Here is a 19,439-nt window from a genome sequence, read left to right as displayed (position 1 = left end):
GAGTCACTGGAAGAACTTGCAGCTCAGTTTACAGATTTCCTCCTCTGTGCCAATCCATTTTGTTTTGTTTTCAATTGAAAGCCAGAGGGAAAGGATTCCCCCCCCTTTTTTGGTGACCTGGGTTCCAATTTTAGCTGAAGAGTGGAATAAAAATCCTTTAAACAAACAAATAAATAACCCAGGCAATGGTAGGGCCAGGGTTGGTGGGTAGGAGCTGCCCACTCAGTAAGATGTCTTCCAGAGACGGCTCCTTGGGCCGAAGATTGGGGGCCCCATCAGTGCAGCATGTCACACACATGTGTGTCATGTATGCATTATTGGAAGGAGGCACGTCATCGAGAGCAGGCTTTGCGCAGATTCATTGATCGCGGCCCCTTCTCTCTCATGCTCAGTAGGAACCTTCCTTCGATGCTCGGTGGTTAGACCTTCACCCCCTCAATATTGAGGGGGAGGGCTAAGTCCCCTGCTAAGGAATACTGAGGGGGCTGAAGACACATCCACCCCTTAGAGTTGTTGTGTGTGATGCCATCCCCTAGTGTAATGTTTTATAGCAGTGAATTGTGGCTTATCAGCAGATGTGTGAGTTGACTGGTGTCTTCCAGTTGTACTTTTTGGAGCAACCCTTCCTCACTTGGGGACAAGATCTGACTCTTGCCCAGTGACTTTCCTGTGTCCCAACGCACAGCTCTTCTTATAGACAGGCTGACTGGCACCGACCCACTCTGGATTCTTATTTCCTGGTAACACATTACTGTGAATTAAGCCCTCCTTTCTCAGGTAGATCTTCTTCCTTCTGCCTATGCTCAGTGACTTTTAAACAGTCTGTGGGAGCCCTATTAAGGGACAGGAACGAACAACATTGTTGTTCTGCTCCTTTGGTTTTGGGTGTTCTCTAGTCCATATAGGCAGTGCTTTTTTCTAAAAAAAATGTTTAGGGGTACTCTCATTTTGACTCAAGAAAACCACCATTTCCTTGAGACCCTGGAAAAAAAAGGCCATCAGGTTAAGAACTTAATTCATTCTGGAGGTCCGTTCTTAACCTGAAACTGTTCTTAACCTGAGGTACCACTTTAGCTAATGGGGCTTCCCACTGCCGCCGCACGATTTCTGTTCTCATCCTGAGGTAAAGTTCTTAACCCAAGGTAATATTTCTGGGTTAGCAGAGTCTGTAACCTGAAGCGTCTGTAACCTGAAGTACCACAGTATTCAGAAGCATTGTTGCCTCCAACTGTGGAATCTTAAATAATTCCTTGGGAGCTTAATTAGAGCAGAGAACCAACAAAAGAGTCTTTCTGCAAGTTCAGTTTCCTGACACTGTTGCAGTCCATACATATCACAAACAGAGAAAAGAGATACTTACGGCGCCCACAGAACCCTGAAAGAGAAAATTGCCATCAGTGTTCAGAATACTTTATTTTTCTCTTTTTTAAAAAACAAAATCTATTTTTCACTTCGTTTTTCCTAAACAGAAACAAAACATACACATAAATATCAATGCAACATGAGGGGCTTTTTGATGATAAAGTCAAAAGAAGGATTAAAAAAATTAGGAGTAAATGAACTTGATACAATTGTAAAATTTAAAAATTGTAAATGGGGCATAGAAACAACTTGCATTATACACTGAAGGGGAAAAGGAAAAAAGGTCTTAACAGTTTACAAAGGTTGTCAAATAAAATCATATTTCAAAGTGATTTGTCACCTGTATTGTTGTTTATTTATTATTTAATTCATAACTCCCCAAGAGAGTACTTAACAGTGTTATATGAGAGAGGAAGATGGTGACAAAGATGACCAGGACGGGGTGGTGGTAAGGGTATAGAAGAGGAAGTCTCTTCCCCCAAATCATAGATCTGGAAAGTGAAATATAATGGGGAAAGGGTGGGAAGGGGGTTGAAGCCAAAAGTACAAATCAACAAAGAAAGAAGGCAGGATGAGGCCAACATAGATCAATAAGTTTCATTGGAAATGCACGCTGAGAACATGGAGGCTGCCTTGTGTTGCTTTGGGCTCAATGCTGAATGCCAAACTGAAGCCAGTAAGCAAATTAATAATAAACCCCCCAAAAGCTTAAAAGTAAATTTCAACAACCAATATAAGAGGGATAAGCTGGTTAACATCTGCAGTTATTAGACAAAATAGCAGTTGCTACAGCCGAAGCTAAATGATAAAGGAGAGAGAGGCTGGTCCCTTTATGCAGCAGTCAGCTGTGCCCGTTGGAATTTTGTAAAACATCCAATGCTAATCATACTTTGTACCATTGGCCATGCTTGCTGGGGCTGATGGAAGTTGTTGGTCAGCAACATATGGAGAGCCAAAGTTTCCCCACACCTGGTCTAGACAGAGGAGATTGCTGCACAAGGCCAGAAAAGGGGCCACAGAAAGCTGACATCCATACACTGGTTTAACCTGTACCAAGTCTTTAGCTGGAAGCTTCTAAGTTTGTTTTTAGCATGAAACCCAGCCCACTGAATTACTCCCCTCTTACCAAGCTCTGTACGGACACCGCCACAAAAAGGAACACAACCAATGGATACAGCAGCTTCATTTTGCTGGTCTCCTTCTTTTCACTCTTTGAGATACTACTCAAAGCGCAAACCGTCCTTTCCAAACCCCAGCATTTATACTCACTTTGGGAAGGCTCAGTGGGTCCAAATCTCAATGTTTCCATTGTCAAAAGGCGTGTGGATAATAGGTTTATCAATAAGGAAAGGTCACGGGATGGATTTCATCAGCCTAACCACAGTATGGAACAACATGGCTGCATCCAAGGAAAAGAAGGATGCAAAGGGCAACTGGACATGGCATCCCATGGCTGTTGGCACTTCTGCAGCTGGCACAGAAATATTATCTGCCACTTCTTTGAAGTGCTGGAAAATGCCTGGACACTGGACACAGCCATGTCTGTTTCAGATTTTTGCTGTAGGCAAAATACATAGCTGCTGAGGTCATTCAACTAATTTTCTAATAACATCTTCCTTGATTAGGGCTGGGCCAAGCTGTCAATTCTGAACTCTGTTGGTTTCTCATTTAGCAATGCATTTTAAGTCCTTGTGAAAATTTGTTAGTATTTTTGTGCAAATTTCTCCTAAAATATTTATGCAAAAAGCCTAATGAACTCATTCTTGCAAAGCGGGTTTCTCTAACATATGCTATTTTCACTTGTTCAATGCATTTTTATGCACACTCCGCATTGCATAGGCATTTGAAAAAAATGTATTACTTGGCCGGAGAACTGCATTTGAAAATTCAGAGAACAGCAAATCTTGAAGGACTACTGTGTTCCACCTCTCGTATTGTTTTGGGAGATGGGACTCAGTTAGGCTCATCTTAAATATTAATGGGAACATTTTCTCTCTCTAACCCTGATAGATAAAATTGTGAATAAATCACCTGTAGTTTTTAGCAGAAGAAGCAGCTCAGACATAATTCCCAGACCTGTACAAATAACAGTGAGCAAATTGATTGCCTTGTTGTTAACTAGGGCTGAGTACATACCACCTTCTTGGGAGTGTTACAATCCACTTTCTCATATTTTTCTTATTCAGTGCTCCAACAATGGATTAACTTCATGCACTCCCAGAGCCGGTGAGGTTTGCTAAGTGACAGCATAAGGGGAAAATGAGAAACTGAGAGGATCGAAATTGGGATATCTTCCCATCCCTGCTGTTAATACATGCACCTGGGAAAAGAAGATGGTGGGAAATGAAGACGCAGTTTGCCAACTACCCTATCAGCAAAGTTTAAAAAATAAAAATAAAGGGGGAAAAGGCAGGAGTTCTGGGGTCTCCTGGTAACCCCCTGAGCCACCCCTAACAAAGCCCCTGGTGTTTGAATCACATATGTATTATGGTTTATTAAAGCAATATCATTGTCTTATCATGATTTGAAGTTCATGATCCTTGGCTTATCACAATCCTTTGTCATCATCAGATGCCCCTTTGAATGAGCTTGCTGCAATATCTCCACTGAACCAGCTAATGAAACCACAGTGCTGTTCTGAATCAACAGGGACTCTGCTACTCTTGGACCAACCTCAGAATGGTTTCTTTGTTGTTTGCAAAAGGGACCTGAGCACCGATAAGGGAGACCAAGGTAAATGAATCTTATCAGCGAAAAGGGCATCAGATTCAAAGAGTGTTGTGCATAGATAAAGAGATTTGGCACACCTTCTTCTCTGGGCCAGATGGATCAGCCAAAAACATTAGGTTCTTGGCAAGGGCAAAGTGGAAGCAGAAGCTTGAGCCCTCAAATCCCAGAATGACCACCATTATCATTATTATCATTATATATTTATATATACCCCATCTTTTCCCCTGATGGAACTCAAGGTGGCACCACCAAAGAAAGTTCAAAACAGGTCTCATCCACACAAGCAACAGAATGAGATGGGAATGAATTGATAGAGTCCTATAATGATATATTGGATTATGCCACTTCTAAACCTGACTGCAGGTACTGGACTTACATTACCAAATCCTACCCTGTCCCCCTTTTTTAAAAGAGTCAGTGCTAGTACTTCTGAAGAGCTGTGCTGGATCATGGAAACTGTTCATCAGCTGATGAAAGGAGAGATTAGTCCTTCTTGTTGCAAGGTGTTGCTTCACAGAAGCTTTACCTGCAGGATTCATTCAGGGTCTGATCTGAACTGGGTCACGGCTAATTCAGTGTTCCAGATCAGGCCTCAGATCGGGTTGTGAGGGCATGCACAGCCTTAGTGCATATAAAATAATACACAGTACACTAAAATGCTGCTGTACTTTCATGGGGATGTTTTTCTTCTTCTTAATTTAAAAATTGCTGCTGAATTTGAGGCCACATTCACACCATACATTTAAAGCACTGTGACATGGGTAGGTAAACTAAGCTTCGCGGGTTGGATCAGGCCTAATTGCCTTCTGGATTTGGCCTGCGGACGGTCTGGAAATCACCGTGTGGATCACCAGCGTATGCGTTCTTTCCCTCTCCTTCCCTCTCCCTCACACGGCGGTGGCGCCTCCTCCCTCCCTCTTCCTAGCTTCTCCCCGCCTGGCCTAGAGGAGGAAGGGGGCTGGGCTTTGTTGGTGCCAGCAGCAGCAGCAGCAGCGCTTGAGCGGCCACCATTTTAAGCAGGCCCTCTCTGGAGCCCTTTCATGGGCCACTCATTGTCCCACCGCTGCCACCAGCCCCTGCCACTCACAAGACACAGGTAAGCAGCCACCAGGGACTGTGGTACTCTTGCATCATTTTTTCACTTCAAAATATAGTCTGGCCCCCCACAAGGTCTGAGGGACAGTGGACCGGCCCCCTGCTGAAAAAGTTTGCTGACCCCTGCACTATGATCTGACTTTAAATAGCCATGGCTTCCATCAAGGAATTCTGGGAGCTGTAGTTTGTTAAGGGTGCTGAGAGCTGTTAGGAGCCCCCCCTATGTTCCCCTCAAAGAGCTACAATTCCCAGAGTTCCCTGTGAAGAGGGATTGATGGCTAAACCATTCTGAGAAGTGTAGCTCTGAGGTGGGAATAGAGGCCTCCTAACAACTATCAGCACCCATATCCAAATAAACTCCTGGGATTCTTTCGGGAGGGAAGTCCTGACTGTTCAAAGTGGTATGATACTGTGTTAAAGGTGGTGTGATGCGGAAGTGGCCAAGACTGGGGGAAAAACGAGAAACTGAAATTGGCAGAGTCATGCATCCCTAATGATTAAAATGTTTTCTGGATGCTGATAACGAAATGGCTCTGCTTCGATCATCATTATGTTAGTGTAACTAGTTTGGTTTTTTAGAAGTTTGACCTCCCCATACGAAGCCGGCAGCAACACAACACTGTTCCTTCTCTTCAAGTGTGGCAAATGAAATCAATTTACGTGGCACAGTGCAACACACACCCATCCCGCCGCATTTCCTTGACAGGAAGGGAGCAGAAATTCTATAACAATAGGGGCATTGGGTTTGGGCACTCAGGCCTGCTGGCACATGTATTAAATGTAGCTGCAGAACTGAATACTGTTACTGCAGGAACATCAAGGTGTGGAAGAATCTTGGAGAGGTGAAGATGATGATGCAGTTCCTTGTATGGACTGCTTTGCTTTTTGCAGTCTCAACACAGGCTTGGGTAAGAGAGAGAATGCATCCAATGGGTTGGGATCGCTTTTCAATTGCACCACAGATTTCAAGTGGTATTATACCACGGTAAATAGCCATGGGTTTCCCCAAAGGATTCTGGGAAGCAGAGGTGGATTTAGGCAGGGCAACCAGTTCCACCGTACTGGACACCAAGCCTAGAGTGTGCCACAGGGCATCACAACTATGATGTTGTGAATTGAGCAGGACGTGAGAGGCAGCGGGCACTAAATTTTGGCCTCACATGGGGCACCGCTGAAATCTGAAAGACTAAAGTCTGCTCCTCCAGGGAAGTGTAATTTGTTATGGGTGCTGAAAATGGCTATGAGACGGCTATTCCTCTCTCACAACTACAATACCCTGAATTCCTTGGGAAGAGAGATTGATTGTTAAACTACCCTGAGAGTTGTAGCACTGCGAGGCAATTCCTTCAACCTACTTTGCGGTGGGGCCAGGCCTGTCAGCAGCCTTAACAGACGACACTTTGGGGGAAGCTGTGGCTGTTTGAAGTGTTATATTAGTGCTTTAGATGTGTGGTGCAGATGTTGCATTCGAGTGCTTAAAGTCCTGGATTTATTGTGATGTTACTTGCAGTGCTGAAGCTCTGAATGGCCTTTATGTTTTTGAGTCAGTTGATGGATAAGGGTTCAAACCAGATTTGGGTGGGCCCAACAACTTGCAAACTCAACCTGAGAGAACGGTTGAGAACTAGGCCAGTTCCAAATTTCAAGTTGCCCTCAGTGATGTGATGGTTGTGGGCCACAGCAGTGCCCTGAGAAGTGCTAGGCAGCTGGGTCTAGCCACCATTTGGGGAGGAGTGTTTGCTAAACTCCTCACATTTACAAACCTGGACCTGGCACTAGCACAAGACAGTTGATTCTGCCACCTATTGGCCTTGTTCCATTTAAAAGAGCATAGGTTCAAAGTTTTGGCCTCGAAGCTTGAGTTGTAAGGAAAAGGGTACATTTTTCAAGTTGTCAGACATACATGAATGTGTCCCTTCCAGGTGATGTGACCTCTGTTTTGATTGGTATTCATATGTTTGTAATTAATATGCAAAATGTGCATGCCTTTTCTATCCATGAGTAAGCCTTAACAGGGAAGTGCATGTTGCTAAGTGGGATGCAGAGGTTTTGGGAACATTGTCACAGCAAGTATCCCAGAGGACAATGGACTGCATTATGAATCAGATACATGGAATCGGGACCAGTATCAAAGATTGATATGGTCAGGCATCTGGCAAGGCCTCAGTCATAAGCAGGGCTCACTGAGAAACAGGGACGGAGAAATTTGATTCTTTGCATTTAAAGGCAAAGCTTCCTAATTCACACTTTCTAAAACAATGTTTGAACTGAAACACAGCCATCCTTGAAAATTCGCTCCTCTCTGAATTTTGCAATGGAGTTCTCCAGCCAGGTAACATGAACAAAAATGCATCTGCTGCAGGGAAAAGTGTATATAATAATGCATATTTTGGTGATAAATAACATACAAATAGCATTGTGTTAGGGGGAAATTATTTGTAAAAAAAAATGTATATGCTAGGCAACAATGCACACAAATGTGTATCTAAACAGAAATTTGTACTATCAGGAGGCCCTATTATAATAATAAATAAATAAATAAATAAAATGTGTTTGTACCCCACTCATCTGGCTGGGTTTTCCCAGCTACTCTGGGTGGCCCCCAACAGAATATAAAAATGATGAAACATCAAACATTAAAAACGACCCTAAACAGGGCTGCCTTCAGATGTCTTCTAAAAGTCAGAGGGTTGTTTAACTTTTAAAATAATAATAATTGTAAGCATGAAGCCATTTTAAAAGCAGAGAAATAAGAAACCTGAGAAGAAGGGAAATTGACGTATTCACCCATCCCTCCTGACAAGAAATAGACACACCTGTCCCCCTCTCTCCTTCTCATGGCTGCGATTTGCTTGATCACTTGCCTCTCACTTCGGTCCAGACAGCGGTAGTGGTGAAAGAGAGGGGCCACAGGTGCCACTGCCTACCTGCTCATTGGCTATCTGCCTATTAAGCCAGTAGGTGGTAGCAATGGTAAAGTCGGTGGAGGAGCTGGTGGTAACGTCAGTGACAAGATGGGCTCCCTGAGGGTTGTGAAGGCGAAATCACAGAGGTTATCTTGTCCAGGGGTCCTCCAAACTCTGGAGTTCAACAGGGCACCTGTTTCCCAGAATGCTTAGCACAGTGACACTGACATTCTGCACCTGAGTGCATCTCTGTAACTGGCCAGACATCGTAGAAATGAAAATAATGCCTGTTTTGTTTTGTTTTGTTTTGTTTTGTTTTGTTTTGTTTTGTTTTGTTTTGTTTTGTTTTGTTTTGTTTTGTTTTGCAGGGTGATGAAGAAGGGGAAGAAGATGAAGGCGGGATGCCGGTAAGTTAAGCAAAGCTGGATTTCAGTTACAGTGTCTCCCCTTTAAAATGATTAAGGTTCATAACTTGAATGAGTGGGCAGCAACAGTTACCTCACATCGGTTTCCACTCCGCACAGAAATATATCTCACACACCTATCCCACCCTTCAACTAAGGCTCTTGGTCATCCAATATAGGATTTTCTAACCACCACCCCCATTCTATTCTCTTTTTTTTAAAAAAATAAAATAATATTTATTACTTTTAAAGGTTACAGAAAAAGAAGAAAAAAGAAAAATAGAGACAAGAAAGAAAGAAAGAAAACAAAAAAGTGAAAAAACACCACAATACAATACAGTATACAAATAATATAAGCCCCAACCCAAACCCATTAGACTAAACACATAAATAAATCAAAACAAAAACAGTTTAAAATACATCTCTCCTTTTCCATATTCTATCCTTCATTTCCTTGTTTCCTCAACTTCCTCACAACTCCCTTTTTGTATTCCAGTTCTTCTAATTGTTTCAGCAAATCCTTTCCATCTTTCTCTGTTTTTTATCATCTTGTAAATAACATATTTTTAACCTTATTTCCCTTTAAGACTAAATTATCTTTACTTAACTTCTAACATTTCTACTAAATCCATATAATATCATTCCACGATTTTTCTAACAGTCATTAATTTTACAAAATTTCTAAATATGAACTTTAACTTCCCAATCTTCTTCCACCCTCTCCTCTCCCTGGTTTCTGATTCTGCCAGTCCTTTCCGTCAGATCCATGTCGTCCATCAACCTGGAGATCTTATGTCCGAGGCTCTTAATTCTTTTCCAAGTCCCTCCTGCGGATCTTCTTCATATTCTTTGATGCTCAGGAGCAAATCTCGGGAAAACTCCAACCAAACAGAATTCCTTCTGAACAGCTCTGCCAAGTTTCCATAATTGAAACTAAGGTCCATAGAGTATTTCAGGACGTATTTCAGGATTCCTCCAAATCCATAGGCCCCCAAAGCTTCAAGCTCCTCCAGGCCCAAACCCATGTCCCAAAAGTCAGTTAGTCCCTGGATAAAGGGATCTTTCCAACTTTCGTTCTTCAGTCCAAGCCAGGGTCCAATCCTCAAAATCTGGCTTTTGCTAGAATCAATCACGCAAGGCCTCAATTTATAATCCTCGATTTGCTTCTGTAGAACGGAGGATCCTGCTTGAACTACTTTAGGTTTCGCAGTGGCATCTTTCTCCTTTTCCTCCACCATTTGTCCTGCCAAGACCGTTCCCAGGTTCAGAGCAGTGGTAGTTTGCTTTTCACTCTCTCCTGCAGGTTCTCACTAGGTCCACAACTTCCCCCCTCTTCTCCTGCTTCCAAGGGGAGGTTTTATATTTTTAACTGATGCAATTTTAATCCTTTGTCAAAAACTTTCAGAGACTTTAGTTTGTAACGTCTTTGCTTCAGTCTATTTACAAAAGCGGAAGGCGGACTTCCTGTTTAGAGCCTTCCCGCTTCGTTGCCAAATTAAAATATTTGAAGATCCAAATTTTCCGATCTACTCACGGGTAGTTGTTTAAGGTCCAATTGTCCACAGGAAAAAGTCAGCACTCTCCGGCAGCAGCAATGCGGCTTCACTCCGTGAAAGAAGCAGTCGATTCAAAGCACCGCGCCACTCACCCCACGTCGCTCCGGATCTCCAAAATAGGGTTTCCCTGCAAGTAGGGGAGGCGCAAGAGGTGCCAGCCGAATCCCAAGTTCACAGGCTTCTCCCGCCTGTGATTTCTATGGGTCTCCGCCTTCGCCGTGGTGGTTAGACCCTGCCTTTCACGGAGCAAGTTCCTCCCAATTGGAGGAGCTCCGCCATTGCTGGAGGCGCCAACCCGGAAGTCTCCCACCCACCCACCCCCATTCTATTCTCACAACAACCCTACAAGAAAGACGGTCGGTGGGCAGAGTGAGACTGGATGCCACAGCATCATCCAGGAAGTTCAATGCCTGAGAAGATATTTGAGATCTGATCTCTGATACTTCATCCTAGGGGTTCTCAAGTCATGGTCTGCGAGCTACATTCAGATGGCTAGCAGCATATCCGTAAAATACAACAAGAATCCATGCACCAATGAGGCCAGCACATTACAGTCACTACAACAGGCAGCAATTTTCATGTGGGGAATTGTTTTGGCAACCTAGGAAGCTGTCCTCATCTTGAACTGTGGTGGCCACTCTGACCAGAAGCAGCTCTCAGGGGCCTTTCAGTGGGGATGACCAGGATCAAATCTGGGAACCTTCTGCGTGCAAATCATATGCTGTAAGACTAAGGTGTGGTCCACTCAACAACCTTTTTTTTGGGCAGGGGGAATCTCAGTTGCCCCATTGAAAAGAAGCCCAAAGTTTCTGATAATCACACAAAAACAAAAGGAAACAATATGAACCATTAGCTGGCCATTCAGTTAATAATCAGGAATGGCTGTGAGCAGAATGCCTGCTTTGCAAGGGGTTGGAGTAGATAGCCCACAGGGTGGATTCCAGCTCTACAATTCTATGATTCTATGAAATAAATATTGCAGGGTGAACTCTCCTTCTCCCCTCCCCTTTCCCTCTCCTGTCCATCAGTTTAACAGTCAGTGTGGTGATGAACTAGGGCCTGAGAGTTTAGAGTTCAAATCTCCATTCTCTCATGAAGCACACTGGATGACAATGTGCCAGTAACAGTCTCTCAGCCTAACCTATCTCACATTCTCCTCTAAATCACTGTCTTCCCACATTTTGCCCTCCCTCAGTCCAGATTTTCCCATATCCTCTCCTTTTTGGAGTACCATGGGTCTGGAAAAAAAAAACCACTATATTGAGTAAGGAGTATGTGTGGGAAGGCAGTGATTTCGAGGAGAATGTCACATGGACAATGGAGAATCCGTGGAGATACAGGAAGCTTCCTATGCACATTAAATGTCAGTATGGCTGAGTTCAAGAGAATGGAGCAATGTATATATGGCATGTCTAAGTTGGAGTAGTAGAATAGTGGAGCGTGGGAGGTTGGGGGTGCATGTCATGTGTGGATCAGTTAATGCTTTCCCCCTCCTTTGTAGGATCTAATGGCCATGTTTGGAGGTGGCGGCGGTGGCGGCTTAATGGTAAGAATTTCTCCATCACCTTCTCCTGTTTTCTTCTGTGCTTTCCTTTGGTTGGTGGGAGGCAACTGGAATATTATTATTTTTTAATTGCATCAACCAAAGTCACATGAGGTTGCTCTCTCGTTGAAGCTAAGCTGGTCTGCCCAGAGATAGTTACCTGGTGTCCACGGTATGCTGTGAAGGCAATTTTAAATAAATAAATAAATAAATAAATAAATAAATAAATAAATAAATAAAGTAAGTAAGTGTAGGGCAGTTGTTTTTTAAAAAATAAGAAAAGAAAAAGATTCTGGTCCATATCATGGCAAGAGATATCAATTTCCTACCCTGGGGAAGACAGCAACTGTTGCACAGTATGTCTAAAATTGAGTAGTGGGGATGCCAAGTGTGTATCATCCAAGAGAAGATCAAAAACCTTTCTTTTCCTTTCCTTTGCAGGACATGCTTGGAGGTGGTGGCGCTAGTAAACTAGCGGTAAGTGCATTTCTATTACCTTCTTTCATTTTCCTCTGAGCAATTATATTGGGAAGTCAGAATTTCATCCTAAAACATGGTGGATGTTCTTATTGGGAGGCAAATAGCATCACCCTAAGAGAGTCACTCTGACACAAGCCAACTTCCTACAAGCACTAAAAGTGGTTTGCTTCCTGCAAAGCCTTCAAGCACCTGGCTTCCATGCATCTCCCTCCTCCAGGACACTTGCGAGCATCCAAGGTCCTACAACCAACTACAGTTCAATGGGTGGGTGTGATGAGAGAGAATTTTCAATGATGGAGCAAAAACTCTGGGATGCCCTCCATAGGAAGACCCATATGGGCAAATCACAATCAGAAATGGGCAAATCAGTCTAATTTTAGTCATGGTTGATGCGAAAACAGAATAATAGACCTGAAAGGCCTGGGGTATGATCCAACTGACTCTTCATCTATTCTTAGAGAAATTTGCCTTTCTGTAAAGATCTTTCTTTTTACTTCCTTGTAGGCAATGGCCCCTTTGCTAGCTGGTGGTGGAGGTGATGGCGAGGTAGGTGTTGGAGGGGTAAGACACAATCCTTTTTCATTTCAGGGCAGATCTTGCCATGAAGTCAGAAGTCAATCTGAAGCATCATCCCCATCATCCTTATTCTGGACATGACTTGTTTGTTGAGGGAAACCATCATGAAACCATGTGTTTAGCCGCCCCCTCCCCAAACCTTACTCATGCTCCCTCCTGGTCAGTATGCTGAGCACATGCGTGGAATCCCCAGGACCATAGGCAACATGCAGCCCTCAGAAGACCGCAGTACCAAAGTGGTGATGTGGCTTGAATGATGAACTGGGAGTTTAGAGTTCAAATCCCCATTCTCTCATGAAGCACACTGGATGACAATGTGCCAGTAACAGTCTCTCAGCCTAACCTGTCTCACATTCTCCTCTAAAACACTGCCTTCCCACATTTCCCTATCCCTCAGTCCAGATTTTCCCATATTCTCTCCTTTTGGGAGTACCCTTGGTCTGGGAAAAAAAAAAAAATCTGTATTGAGGAAGGCAGTGATTTAGAGGAGAATGTCATATGGAAAATGGAGAATTTGTGGAGATACAGGAAGCTTCCTACGCTCATTAAATGACAGCATGGCTGAGTTCAAGAGAATGGAGCAATGCATATATGGCATGTCTAAGTTGGCGTAGTAGAATAGTGGAGTGTGGGAGGTTGGGGGTGCATGTCATGTGTGGATCAGCCAATGCTTTCCCCCTCCTTTGTAGGGTCTAATGTCCATGCTTGGAGGTGGCGGCGCTGGCGGCTTAATGGTAAGAAGTTCTCCATCACCTTCTCCAATTGGCTGGTGGGAGGCAGCTGGGATAATTTTTTAAAAAAATGCATCAACCAAAGTCACATGAGGTTTCTCCCTTGTTGAAGCTTAGCTGGTCTGCCCCCCCCCAAAGGAAAGTAATGGGATGAAACTGTTATTTGCAAAACAAACAAAACTGCTGGCTACCAAGCAGGCCAATAGCAGCCCCCCCCCTCTCTCTCCATTTCATCCCAGAGTGCTCTAAGTTGTCTGCATAATAAAACTGCAGATATAAACCAGGTAAAAATCCCCCAAATTGTTTAAGAACATATATACATAAAATGTATAGTAAAATGCATGTAAAATCAGTAAACCCCTTGAGAGATGAATGTAGGCAACTAGCTTATATGTCTGGGCAGACTTGCTGAATTAAAACAATTTTCTTTTCTTTTTTAATTTTTTCCCATTAATTTTCCACATTTTTAAACAAACAAACACAGATCATAAGTGAACTTAGTCTAATATTAATATCATAGTTAAATGACTTCCTCAAATTCCCTTGACTAAAGTTCATTATATATCATTGTAATGGTTTTCCAAAACAGTTTCTCATAATATTTACTTACTCCTTAACTTCTTTATCTCTTTTCATCTTAACTTTAAACATAATGTTTTATAATTTCACATATTTAAATCCTTAGCCTATCTGTTACTTTGCAAGTGTTTCTATTTAATTTAACTTAGCATATTTGGATAATTAGTCTTTGAATTTCTTCCATACTTCCTGATACTCCTCCTCCTTCTGGTCACGGATTCTTCCGGTCAGGTCGGCTAGCTCCGGAAAGTCCATCATCTTCATCTGCCATTCCTCCACTGTTGGTATTTCTTGTGTTTTCTCATTTTTGGCTAATAAAATTCGAGCTGCCGTTGGGGCATACAAACACAGTCTAACATCTTTTTTGGGCAATTCCAAACCTATTATTCCAAGAAGAAAGGCCTCTGGTTTCTTAACAAATGTATATTTCAAGATTTTCCACCAACTTATTATAAATCTTCTCCCAGAAGTCTTTCACCTTGGGACAGGTCTACCACATATGGTAAAAGGTACCCTCCTTTTCTTTACATTTCAAGCATAGATTATCACTATTGTGATAAATCTTTGCTAACTTTCCAGGGGTCAAGTACCATCTATACATCAGTTTCATTATATTTTCCTTTAACATTGTACATGCAGTGAACCTGACCCCTTTCCTCTACAACCTTTCCCAATCTTCAAACATTATGTTATATCCCACATCTCTTGCCCAATCTATCATCATGGATTTAACTTGTTCATTCTTTGTATGCCACTCGAATAATAAATTATACATTTTAGACAAATTTTTAACTTTAGAATCTAACAACCCCGTTTCCAATTTGTTTTTTCCGAAGCAAAACCATTTTTCTTTGTACAATTCATTAATATGATGATAATGTAACCAATTTGTTTTATCTTTGATTTGGTCAAGTGGCTTTAATTTAAGTCCTTCATTATCTTCCAATAACAAATCTAAATATCTTAACCACTTGGATTCCATATTTGACTTTTCTGGGCCTTTGCCTCCATTGGCGAGAGCCATCTGGGTGTTTTCCTTTCTAGAAGATCTTTGTATTTAATCCAAACATTATATAGAGATTTTCTAATCACAAGATTTTTAAAGCCATTATGGGCCTTTACCTTCTCATACCATAGATATGCATGCCATCCAAACGCATTGTCAAATCCCTCCAATTCTATAACATCAGTATCCTCTAGTTGTATCCATTCCTTAATCCAGCAAAGCGTTGCTGCTTCAAAATAGATCTTCAAATCTGGCAGGGAAAATCCCCCTCTTTCTTTCGAGTCTGTTAGTAATTTATATTTGATTCTGGGTTTTTCCCCCTGCCATATAAATCTAGATAGTGCTTTTTGCCATTCTTTAAAACACTTCACATTATCAATAACTGGTAGGGCTTGAAACAGAAACAACATCTTTGGCAGTACATTCATCTTAACTACAGATATCCTGCCCATTAATGACAATTTCAAATTAGACCAAGTCTCCAAATCTCTCTTAATTTCATTCCATAATTTCTCATAGTTATCTTTATATAGATTCAAGTTTATCACCGACAAATTGACCCCCAGATATTTAACTTTTTTCACCAAGACTAGGCTCATCTTTTCCTGTAATAACTTCCTTTCCTTATTGTCCAGATTTTTCTCTAAAACTTTGGTTTTGCTCTTATTTAACTTAAATCCTGCTACCTGCCCGAACTCCTGTATTGTCTCCAGTGCTTTTACTGCACTGGAGTCTGGTTCTTGAAGTGTCAAAACTAGATCATCAGCAAAGGCATTTAATTTATATTGTTTGGATCCTACTACTATACCTTTAATTTGTTCTTCTTTTCTTATCATACTTAACTAGACCTCAAGGACCGAAATAAACAGCAGAGGGGAAAGTGGGCACCCTTGCCTGGTTCCCTTCTCAAGAATGAAAACAATTTTCAGCAGGCATCTACAACAACATAGCAAGGATGCCTGACCAATGTCAACAAGCTAGGAGTTCCTAACTGAAAATGCTGCCACTCTAAATTGTTGAAACAAAAAATTCATTCCAGTAGCACCTTAAAGACCAACTAAGTTAGTTCTAGGTATGAGCTTTCGTGTGCATGCACACTTCTTCAGATCTGATCTTCTTCAGATCTTCTTCGTATCTGAAGAAGTGTGCATGCACACGAAAGCTCATACCTAGAACTAACTTAGTTGGTCTTTAAGGTGCTACTGGAAGGAATTTTTTGTTTTGACTATGGCAGACCAACACGGCTACCTATCTCTATCTAAATTGTTGACTCCTTATAAATGTGGAACAAGTATTATGTGGCATTTGTAAAAGTGCTGGTTTCACAGTTTGAACCCATCAGCCAGGGGCCTTAAGTAAGGTCGTTCCACATTAAGAGCTTCATTTACCAATTGTAGAAAATGAAAAATTCTATGACTCTGTGACTCTACGAGAAATACCAGAAAGAAAGAAACTAAAGGAAGCCCAGATTGGCTGGACTGCTCCACATCATGGCAAAGAGATATTGATTTCCTACCCTGAGGAAGACAGCAACTGTTGCACAGTATGTCCAAAATTGAGTAGTGGGGATGCCAAGTGTATATCATCCAAGAGAAGATCAAAAATCTTTCCTTTCCTTTGCAGAACATGCTTGGAAATGGTGGTGCTAGTAAACTAGCGGTAAGTGCATTTCTATTACCTTCTTTCATTTTCCTCTGAGCTATTATTTTGGGAAGTCAGAATTTCATCCTAAAACATGGCAGGTGTTCTTATTGGGAGGCAAATAGCATCACCCCAAGAGAATGGCTCCAATGCAAGCCAACTTCCTACAAGCACTAAAAGTGGTTTGCTTCCTGCAAAGCCTTCAAGCACCTGACTTCCATGCATCTCCCTCCTCCAGGACACTTGCAAGCATCCATTGTCCTACAACCAAGTACAGTTCAATGGGTGGGTGTGAAGAGAGAGCATTTTCAATGGTGGAGCAAAAACTCTGGGATGCCCTCCATAGGAAGACCCATATGGGCAAATCACAATCAGAAATGGGCAAATCAGTCTAATTTTAGTCATTGTCACTTTTGCACTTGTTTACCCAACAGTCTGTTCTGCTCCATTTCTGCATCAATTTGTGAGCGAGTTGTTCAAACACATAGCTACAGGACACTCATAGGACCAGGTATCTCAATGCATCACCTCTCTATCCATACATGAAGCTTTTCACCAAAGCCCCTCCTGTAGATGCAGTGGCCATCTGTGGTGAGGGAGGCGTCTAAGAGGGAAGTGGCATTCTCAGCCTCAGCCAGCATGGCCAATGGTTAGGGATGACAGGAGTCCAACAAAATTTGCAAGGCAACGGGCTCTTCATCCCTGGCTAAAATCTCCCATTAGACATGAAGTTCATTAGCCAAATGTGAAAGGGGTTTAACATTCTGATATTTGCCCTGAATCCTGCAATTATGTCAAATGTGGACAAAAGGTCCTCTCATGTCTACCACATGTAAGATGGGTGGTGCCTTTTACTTTTCATATTTGGGAATCTTAACAGTCTTTTTTGGTAAGAAACTGACCATCCTTTCCATGTCCATAGAGATAGAAGGATCTGTCAATTTTGGTTCCCCCATTTCCAATTATTCCAATCTTTAATCTGATTCTCCACATTTCTGCAGCCATCTGCTTATTTAAAAAGAAAAAAGAAAATTCCTCAGTATTTTAGTGCAATTTTCTCCTGAAAACCATATTTTTGCATGCAGGTGTTTTGGGTTTTGTTTTGAATTTTCAAAAACAGGAACACAGAGCATATTTAACCCCCCTCCCCTCCTCCCATCCCACTTCCAACCATACCAAATATAGCATATCTACATATAACTTAGGAGTTTCTCTTTGCAGGCAGTACTCATTAATATCCAAGTATTTGCAAGCATTTTTCCCTATACAATGCATTTTTCCTAATATAATATTTGGTAAGAAACTATCCATTATAATCTTCCTGTATTTGTGAAGCTTTTGTAGGCCTTGGGAATGAAGTCAGTAATGTCACTGGGTTGGTAAGAATCTAATATAAGCACCTCTTACAGTATGTGTTAGACTTTTGTGCTATATTCACATGCAAGGCTATTGCATGAAGAATGACTGCTCAGCTGGCCACACCCCAGATGACACATTCTTGCTGCGCACTCAACATTTCCATCTTCAGTGAGGATGTCTCCAAAAGGGCATTTATACACAGATAGCTAAATATGTATCAGCTCCCCCCTTGCAGGTCCCCATACAGATTCAAGCTATTTCCACGATGGGACAGCAGTGTGTGTTTTGTCATTGGAGACAGTGAAAGTGACAGAGATGTTGCTCCATCTATCTTCTCCATGTGCTAGACCTAATAACAGGATACTGGTCCCTGTGCTCTTATGGTTGTGAAGCCAGAAGTCATACTGAAAGATTCTCGGAAGTCCTATAACATCACCTAAGGAGACCTCAAATGCATTCCAAGTTCTCAGCGTCCTAGGAAATACATAAACTTTAGAAAGGAGGAAGACCTACCCAGACTGTTTAGGTGAAGGTTTTATCTCCCACAACATAAATGGCCTGGGTATGGTCTGGAGACACATGAAGACTCCAACTAACTGAAGTTAAGCAGATCTGAGTGGGTAATGGGGAGTTAAACTATGGAATTTGCAATCACAGGATGTAATGTTGACCATCAATTTGGATCATTATAAATGGGGAGAAGACAAATACATGGAGGTTAAGGCTATCCATAAATGTTCATCATGATGGCTGTTACATTACCTCAAGTACCAGAGGCCTTATGCCTGTCCTGTAGATGATAGTTGCTGAGGAACTAGAGCAGGAGGCTTCTATTGTCCTCTTGTTCTACATGCGAGGTTGTAATAGGCACCCACTTGGTTGATGTGAAAACAGGATGATAGACCTGAAAGGCCTGGGGTATGATCCAACTGACTCTTCATCTATTCTTAGAGAAACTTGCCTTTCTGTAAAGCTCTTTCTTTTTACTTCCTTGTAGGCAATGGTCCCTTTGCTAGCTGGTGGTGGAGGTGATGGCGAGGTAGGTGGTGGAGGGGTAAGGCACAATCCTTTTCCATTTCAGGGCCATGAAGTCTTGCCATGAAGTCAGAAGTCAATCTGAAGCATCATCCCCATCATCCTTATTCTGGACATGACTTGCTTATTGAGGGAAACCACCATGAAACCATGTGTTTAGCCGATCCCTCCCCAAACCATGCTCCTTCTGGGTTCAATAAAGGGTCTCCTATGCACACAGGTAGGGACGCAGGTGGCGCTGTGGGTTAAAGCCTCAGCGCCTAGGACTTGCCGATCGAAAGGTCAGCGGTTCGAATCCCTGCGGCGGGGTGCGCTCCCGCTGCTCGGTCCCAGCGCCTGCCAACCTAGCAGTTCGAAAGCACCTCCGGGTGCAAGTAGATAAATAGGGACCGCTTACCAGCGGGAAGGTAAACGGCGTTTCCGTGTGCGGCTCTGG

The 19,439-nt window shown here is 42.4% G+C and overlaps 1 protein-coding gene across 1 annotated transcript in view; it reads left to right on the top strand.

Annotated features, from left to right (window-relative positions):
* Positions 1–5,935: 5,935 nt before the first annotated feature.
* The window catches only part of LOC307223374 (uncharacterized protein), a gene marked incomplete at its 3' end in the record, with an annotated part of 22,117 nt that continues 8,613 nt past the window's right edge, over positions 5,936–19,439 (top strand). Inside the window, exons 1-8 of the mRNA XM_079989342.1 lie at positions 5,936–6,095; positions 8,462–8,500; positions 11,555–11,599; positions 12,038–12,073; positions 12,581–12,622; positions 13,342–13,386; positions 16,592–16,627; positions 18,966–19,022. Coding sequence (XP_079845468.1) covers positions 6,036–6,095; positions 8,462–8,500; positions 11,555–11,599; positions 12,038–12,073; positions 12,581–12,622; positions 13,342–13,386; positions 16,592–16,627; positions 18,966–19,022 — 360 coding nt within the window. The 5' untranslated portion in view covers positions 5,936–6,035. The remainder of the gene's footprint in view (positions 6,096–8,461; positions 8,501–11,554; positions 11,600–12,037; positions 12,074–12,580; positions 12,623–13,341; positions 13,387–16,591; positions 16,628–18,965; positions 19,023–19,439) is intronic.

The sequence above is a fragment of the Podarcis cretensis genome, assembly GCF_951804945.1.
Source record: "Podarcis cretensis genome assembly, chromosome: 8".
NCBI classification, from domain to species: domain Eukaryota; kingdom Metazoa; phylum Chordata; class Lepidosauria; order Squamata; family Lacertidae; genus Podarcis; species Podarcis cretensis.
Note: the sequence above shows the minus strand (reverse complement) of the source record. Positions and strands in the feature narration are given on the sequence as shown.